At 32.1% G+C, this 8,520-nt stretch overlaps 1 protein-coding gene across 1 annotated transcript; it reads right to left on the minus strand.

Moving 5' to 3' along the window:
* Positions 1–965: 965 nt before the first annotated feature.
* On the minus strand, positions 966–8,067 carry LOC132732034 (hyaluronan-mediated motility receptor-like). The gene is made up of 7 exons (XM_060718381.1): positions 7,924–8,067; positions 5,868–6,104; positions 5,385–5,533; positions 3,139–3,340; positions 2,521–2,604; positions 1,643–1,738; positions 966–1,351 (listed from the first exon to the last, which is right to left on the minus strand). The coding sequence occupies exons 2-7, from the start codon at positions 6,060–6,062 to the stop codon at positions 1,055–1,057; spliced, it is 1,023 nt and encodes a 340-aa protein (XP_060574364.1). The 5' UTR covers positions 6,063–6,104; positions 7,924–8,067; the 3' UTR covers positions 966–1,054.
* Positions 8,068–8,520: the final 453 nt, after the last annotated feature.

The following is an 8,520-nucleotide window of genomic DNA, read 5'->3' on the forward strand; positions in this document are numbered from 1 at the left end:
AAAAAAAAACCCACCAGAACAAAACCTTAAAAACAAAACAAAACAAAAAACACAATACAGCGATATTAAGTTTGTATAAAACTTAAAACAAATAAACTTTAGTGCTGAGACTTATTTTAAAGAAAACCCAATAAAAATCAAAGCACAGAAGGCGCTGAATTTGTTTGGGTTTCAGAATGTCAGAAAGGTGAAGGTTGTGAGATTATAAGCCAAGTGCCAGCAATGCTGTTTTCAGTGTTATAACTGTAGTAAATTGGCTGTAAGGCTAATTGCAACACTGATATTTAATTCAATGTTTATTTGGCTTAAACAATTAAAAAAAATACATGAGTTGCCTTAAATCGGATTTGAACTCCAGACCTCTCGCTTTATAAACGAACGTGTAACCCCTGGAACACGGGGAAGTGATTAGATAACAGCCTGAGGCAAACCACATTATTCTAAATTAGGGTTTGTAATTAATTTCGAGATATTTTGTTCACGGTAAACATGTTGTTTGACACTGATGTAAATAATCATGGAGCTTAATATAAGCATCTGACGACCCAAACAAATAAAAACCAACAAAAACAACAAAGGACAAAAAACAAAGCAGAGCAGTGTTTTTCTATAAAAGATCATGATTAGAATTACTGTTTATATTTAATTCATTACAAATTTACATATAATTCATTACAAGGTTACACATAATTCATTACAATTTTTACATTTAATTCATTACAAATATTGTTAGTTTATCAATCTGACTAAAACTCAGATCACATTGTGTTTACTTGTACACTATATACGATAAGGGTATATATACTTCGCCCTGCAGCGATTCAGATGAAAACGTATGCTGATTTTAATTATCACTTTCAATTTTGCGAACAATTAGCTTTGAATGTTTCAAAGCGTTAATAGGATGTTCATATTATCTGTCGATGAGAACATACACAGTAGTTAATCTTCACAGTATATGAAAATAAAGTTCAAAACCATCTTAAATGCTACACACACAAAAATATAACAACCTTTTAATACAACGTTATTTTTAATATCTCTTTGAAACATGTCATTGCTTCTTCGAACCTTCAGAATATCCTTTGCAAACAAGCGGTCCACCTTTGTGTAAGTAAACTGGGGGCCAGACAACCTCAGAAATTATCGGTCCCCTTGAGCTGTAGGGCTCAAACACGTTTATATCCAAAGTATGCCCAGACTTGGTTTCAAAGTCCATCAGCATGGGTGGGTGTTGCGCCAACATGAGCCAACATATGTTGAAACACTTCTGTAGATATGTTCTTATCTCAGGATTTTGTAAAATATCATGTTGAAAGTAGCCATCCTTGTTTATTTCAACTACTAGGTCCTGGCAAAAAGAAATGAAAAATAAATTCAGATGATACCTATTGCTTTTGATGAATATTAACTGATATGGATTGTAACTGATTTTAAAGATATTTAATTAAAAAATCAGTGAAGTGTTTCACTAAGAATTTATCGTTGAAATATGACTCAATATTATGGAAAAGAGTAACTAATTTACAGAGACAATCGGAAAAAATTTTTTTTGTTCGTTTTGTTTTTTTTCCAAAATTTGAAAAGGTTTAGTATATGTTTGAAGCTGAAATAGTATCTAGAGAAACCAAGATTTACTTACCGTCATGGGTAAATACTTGAGAGTTTCGTCTGCAATACCTTTGAAAAACTCCATAAACAACGCACTGTATTTTTCTTGTATTTTTGGTACATCGGCCTAGAAATTATATTGTACATGTTATATAGCAATGGAAGGTAATTTTGTTGAGAAAAAGGAATTATATAGATGATATTGATTTTTAATAACTTGTTGTTTTCGTTTATTTTTGGGCTAACTTCATTAACAAAGGAACGGTCCCTTTACCACGTGACATTTTATGATCTGCATTGGACAAAAAATCAACAATACAATACCCGATTATTTTCTTCTTCAGTAATAATAATAATAATAATGGTGATGATAATAATAATAATAATAATAATAATAATAATAATAATAATAATAATAATAATAATAATAATAATAATAATAATAATAATAATGATAATAATAATAATAATAATGATAATAATAAACACGTCTTTTCCTTATGCTTAAGACTGATGACGTACTTTGCGCTACTCCTGTATCTGTTTGACGAGTTACCCAAATAAAAAATGCAAATTGCTAAATTGTGTTGTTATAAATGTTAATGAGTTGACTTAATAACTTTCACATTATCACATTATCTCCTTATATTCAATCAGTTAAAACACTCGTGTAATTTTGGTCAATATTCGGAATATTCAACCTACCGTCATTCTCGCCCTACTTTTATGTAGGCCGAGGTTAAGGGTTAGGTTCATCAACAACGGCTCCCTTCTAAACATTGAATATATACGTGTTTATATTACTATACAAGGCAACATGGTCGTGGCCCGAGCAGGGATCGAACTCGGGATTTTTTAGTTGAGAACCAGACACTTTTAAAAACCACTCGTGATTAATCGTTTCTTTACCTTGAAGAAGCATGGACCTCTCACAAGTGTTGCAAGTTCTAAATGTTGCGCAGCCTGTTCCTTTTCACAAAGTTTCTCGCAACGCTGTAAATACAAATATAAAGCCTTTAAAATGTCTTTTAATTCTTATTTCTTTAAAGAAATAATGTATGTGAGCTGTTGTAGATTTACAGCTTGAACGTTCTTTTTTGAAATAATCAAATTAATTTCAGTTAAACAGTCAAAAATTGTAACATATGGAAACATATTTTTCATAAAAAGGAAATGCAATTTCATATTTACATGTTTTAGAATTCATTAGAATATTTATCAGTTTTTTAAATCTCAAAGAAAGTTTGGAAAACTTGAAGTTTGTATTTGGCTAAAACACAAACATACAAACAAAATACACAAGAAAAGAAATTAACAAAAGAAGGAACGAACGGACGGACGGACGAACATACGGACAAACAAACAAATAAAGAAGTAAGTAGTATCAATAGTTCACAGACATTAATTGGGAAACTTAAAGATATACTCACAGATGTAATAAAGTCATGTAATGTTTACTATGTTTTATTATTTATTTTTATCCGAACTTGATCCGTGCCATCACTGTTTAAGTAATGCTTAATGTACCTTTAACATTTCATATAGAATTCCAATGGCTCTGCGATCATCAACACGTAGGTCTGTTTCCCTCTTTTCTGTCAAAAATTCAAATGCATCGGTCCACTCCTCCTCGTATAACTGTTTGAACCTCTGACCTAGATTTGTTGGTCGGTTCTCATCACTCAGGTCAGATATTTCCGGATTTCCATGTTTCAGCAGATCATCGAGCCTATTGATTAAAAGGTGCGGAAATTAACTTTTTAAACTGTGAATCTTTAAACATGCTGGAACTGAAAGTCATCACGATAGAGCCACGCCAGCCAGTACATCCATGCAATCTGACGAGACTCTATATATACTGTTGGTAGCTCATTTTGTGTATTTTTATCAAATTACTTTATAATCCGAATGGACTGTTTTAGATTTAAACCAGGGCGACTCCATTACACAAATGCAGTAGGCGAACGATTCAGATTATAATTTAAACATAAACTTGACAATTCATTATTGTTCATATACATGACAGTGACATAAAGGTGAGTGTTCAATGTATCCGAAATGATCAATTTTAATATTTGTTAGATACTTGTTTCCATATCAGTTAAAAGATGTCAGTAGTTCGTCATTGACCCGTAGTAAGTTTATAAAAGTAGTGCTTTGCACTTCTACTAAACAATGTAAGTTGAAGATCATATTCTTGCTGATGCTCTAGTTTACTTTTAAACAATTTCGTCACAGTAAACATGGACATAGTCTAATAACGGAATAATTGTTTGGAAGTCCGAGTAGGATCGTTAAAAAAAAAAACAACAAAAAAAAAAACAAAACAACAAACAAACAAAAAAAACACGCAAAATATATATCCTGTTTCCACGGGGACGGAACCCTATTTAGATCTCAAAGTACTGCATCGGTAAAAATATATATGTAAATTTCCGCTTATCCAGATGTGCACTATAACTGGATATGCGAAGGAGAAACTAGGCCAATCACCGGGTTAGTTTCAACTTTTTCAACATTTAAATAAAATTCAAAGTTTTTTTTTGAAGAAAATCGAAATGTGATTCTTTACTCTTCTCTATATGACCCATTTTTGTTCCGGATTTTTATGAAATTTTCGTGGAGATATTCCTTTCGTCATGGGTTCTGGCGTGCACAAAACATGCAATGCGTATGAAGAAAATGTCGCTAAACGGACTCAAAATATACAAAACTTTCACAAAATCTTACCATCGAACGTTCCTAAAGATTCAAATAAACCATCATTGAAACAGTCATCGAGATTGGGCCCAAAAATCCAGTCATGCTTCATATGTGCTGAAGAGATCCAAAGGCGATCTCCAAATGTGGTCATTTAATAGCCAATTTATGAGAAAAATTAAACTTCAATAGCTTTAGCTTGAAGTACATTAATCCGTGGTTTTGGTTATTAAATATCACTTCATCAAAAGGCTAACAATCTGGTGCCATCAATAGAAATAATAACAATAAAAATAGATAAATAAATAAATAAAAAATACAAGCAAACGTACGAGTACATGTATAGTAATATTATGACACATGGAAAAATACTGGTATGATAAATAATTTTCCTCTTTGAAAACGTAACTTGGACAGGATAAAACGGGTGACAAAAAAAAAGGGGCCATATCTTTGTAAAGCTATTGTGCCATATAATGTTTACATAAATTATTGAAATTAACATAGATGAGGTTCCCTTCAAGATTCCGCGAGTGGATTTAATAGATTTTCACTTACAGACACAAGTACATGTACTTTTTAATTGATTGTCATGCAAAGAATTGCAAGTAAACTTTATGTTAATGCTCCGTTATTATATGTTGATGATTTTTATATCATGCACGTATGGATCTCTTCAGCACATATGGAGCTAAATTTTGACTGGCATTTCCTTTATTTTGAACCAAATCATAATAATTGTTTCAATAAGGGTTTGTTTAAATGTTAAGCATCGTTTGGTGGTAAGATTTTGTGTAAACTCTGTATTTAGAGTCTTTAGAGTCCGTTCAGCGACATTTTCAAGTCCGATTTTGCAGGTCCGCGATGACCAAGTATAATACTATTGTTACTGGTTCAGTGGAAATTCATAAATGTTTTATTAACCTATGCTATATTTTAAGCTTCCGGAGCTTTATTCATTCGTACTTCACGACGAAACGGAAAAAGATTACCGGACAGCTATATATAAAGCTATATGCGGCACAACACAGCATGCTTAGTTCCCTGATATAAAATTTAGACAGATATTTCACCTATTCAGCGCATGGTCCTTGTTGTCTCTTTCTTCTTTTAACTCGTCACGTAGTTTTTCAATTTCCTCTTCCTTTTGAGAAATTATCATTTGTAGTTCAAATATTTGTCTATCAATCTTTTCTGTCCTGTTTTCCATCTGATACTTCCTCTTAAAAGAGAAATAATAATAATGATAATAATAATAATAAAGACAATTAAGGAAACAAGTTTCGACGATTAACATACTATCAAGGTTGGTTTGTCCTTGTCACGCAACAGAAAGATGTCACTTAAAGTAATAGTTACTAGTGCGACTTGCACAAATACGCAATTTCATGCCAATTTTTTTGATACCGGCTTAATCCTCGAGTCCAAGCAGCCATTTGGCTTATTTAATGAGTATTGAGCCAGTCCAACCTAGACGACTTTGCAATCTACTTTTTGCTTATGGGGAATTTGATTGTAAGGAATAAAAAAGAAGAATTCGCTGCAAGGACACTTACCCTGTTAGCTTTACAGAAAGACAATAGATCCTCATTCCATTCGATAAATGACTTGTTATTTCCCTTTATTTCGGCATAATTCGCCTTCTGGTATTTCTCTCTGACAGCATGCAGTTTTTCCTTCATGATGTTGGCTTCCGTCTTCACGTCAAGTTCCCTCTCCATCCATATCAAACCTTTGCTTACTTGTTCCATGTCAGCCCGCTTCTGAAGTTGTTGTTGAGAGGATTTCGACGTCTAAAAAATATAGATACAGTACAACCGCTACAGAGCGGCCATCTGTAAACTGTATGTTGCTTGTGATAAACATTATCACGACAAAAAGTAGGATGAAATATCTTTTATTGTAAATTAAGTGTTTGAACAAACATAATCATTAATGACTCCTTTTTACTAAAAGACATTTATTGTCGATGACGTCGAAAATGTCAGAGAATGAGGTGCAGCTGTAGGAATATTTTCCCTACATTTAAAATTAGCCGCATAGTTACATGATTTACTAAGTAAGTAAGTGAGTGAGTGAGTGAGTGAGTGAGTGAGTGAGTGAGTGAGTGAGTGAGTGAGTGATAGAGTGAGTAAAGTCTTTATTTACTGAGGCTACACATTTGGTTACCCAATCTTCCATGTGGGCCTCAGTAAACTCAGTATATTACTGTTTATATCTGCGAGTCTGTCTTTTGAATACTACGTATAACTTGTTTTACTACTCCTAACATTGTAATATTCTAGTCATATGCAAATTTCAAATTAAACCATATAATTTAATCGGACTTTCGCCTTGTCGTCCTGTCTCTAACGATGCACGCCAAACAGCGCGTTATCGTACAGCGTGTTGTCGAGATGTCACATTGTTGCTCGGCTCAAATAGAAGGATTGGCTTATAAGCCAAGCAAAATGGTGACATCGCGACACGCACCGCACGGACCATGCGCTGTTTGGCATGATTTGCTTGAGACAGGACAACAACACAAAAGTACGTCAACGCTCTGTTTGGCTCGTTTCGCTAGCGAGAAGACGAAAAGGCGATAACGATATAGTTGTGCTGTCGCTATCGACAACGCAACGCGCAATGTGTACCTAACCCATCATAGTTTTCAAATACTTGGTTTAAGTAATGTAAAACTTGTCTCTAAAAGATGTGATTTGAATAAGTCAGATATAAGCCTCAACATGTCCAATATGTAAAATGTTAGGTTGCCTTGACGTTTGCAGCCTCATTTTACACATTGGACAGTTTTTAGAAATACTTGCATGTCTATTGAGATGGCTCTACTTAGTTTAGGTAACTAAAATTTTGGTACAATAAAAAACGTGATCTCTACTTGGAAGCTAACCGATAATTAGTATTGCAGACAACTGAAAATTAATGTAAAAAATGTACCAAATGTTAACGTTATGAGTTTCAGTTTTAATTTCTTTCTTGTAAAACTTTGAGTGTCAGTATAATCGGTGTACTTGATTTCCTTTTTAAACTTTCTGCTTGCAAAAGCTTCTAAATCGTAATCATACACTTTGGCTTGCAATAAATCATAAATGAAACTGAAACTACATCGATCCACAGGGATATGTTTAAATAATTGAATATTTTAGATATTTAATTATTTAGAATCGGCTCAAAATATCTTTGATATATTTAGCAATACAAGCATATTGGTATACTGATATTTGCTCAAACATATTGTATATACATGTATATTTAATTAGATTACCATTATTGGTCATTAGATATTTGATATAGTTTTGTCGTAATTGCAAGTCGGTCCTGGTGTTATTTACATACATTAAACATAACTCAAACCGGGACTTCATACTTTCGTACAAACTGGTATAGTTCTATTTTATGTTTAATCATTTTTTGCACCATTTCAGTAGCAGACGAAATTCAATATTATTACTGTTATACCTACTTTCCTTTTCGTTATTAGGACAAATTTAATAAGTTATCATATAAATAAACATATCATACGTACAATTGACAAATGTCAAATTTTAAACTTTAAATGAAAAAAAAAAATGTCACGGATAGGTAAGTAAATGAATAAACAGATAATCTTACCCTGGCCGTCAATTCATATTTTGACAAGGAATTTATAAACGTAGTGTTTTTCCATGAAAATGTACGCTGAATTGTTAAATAGGTTAGATAAATAAATAGATAAATAGATAAAACTTACATATTAAAATTGTATCCGAAAACAGTATCCGGGTATATGTTTATATGAGGGTTATGTCTAACTGATGTAAAGAAATCAATTGTGACTGTTTGAAATATTTCTGTTGTGGCAAAACAAAAAATAGATAAATATAAAAATGAATAAAAATCAAATAATAATAATAAAATTACATATTTTCTTTTTTGTTAAAAAATACACTAAAATATTTATTTCCTTTTGTAAGCTTTAATGAAAATTAATGATATGCCAACATTATTTTTTATGTAAAAAAAATACATCGTGCGTTATATTTATGCTACATTTTGGCGACTAATTTTAGTTTTATCACGTGCAGTGTATTATCAAATTTCGAGTAATAATGATAAAACATCGTTTTAAAACAAATGACCAAGCTGTACTCATTTTTTTGGTTTTTGGAGAATGAAATGAAGAGACATTTATTTCCGCTCATTTCTTGTTATTACATAATTCTATAATAA

Source organism: Ruditapes philippinarum, unplaced genomic scaffold, assembly GCF_026571515.1.
Source record: "Ruditapes philippinarum isolate M1 unplaced genomic scaffold, ASM2657151v2 ctg305_1_1_1_1, whole genome shotgun sequence".
In the NCBI taxonomy this organism is placed as follows: domain Eukaryota; kingdom Metazoa; phylum Mollusca; class Bivalvia; order Venerida; family Veneridae; genus Ruditapes; species Ruditapes philippinarum.

Excerpts from the sequence above, each read along its gene's own strand:
- LOC132732034 (XM_060718381.1), bottom strand. The coding sequence starts at position 6,062 with ATGGAACAAGTAAGCAAAGGTTTGATATGGATGGAGAGGGAACTTGAC. Across the intron at positions 1,739-2,520 it reads GAGGTCCATGCTTCTTCAAG|GCCGATGTACCAAAAATACA; the intron begins GTAAAGAAACGA and ends TATAATTTCTAG. Across the intron at positions 1,352-1,642 it reads TCAAGTATTTACCCATGACG|GACCTAGTAGTTGAAATAAA; the intron begins GTAAGTAAATCT and ends TCTTTTTGCCAG.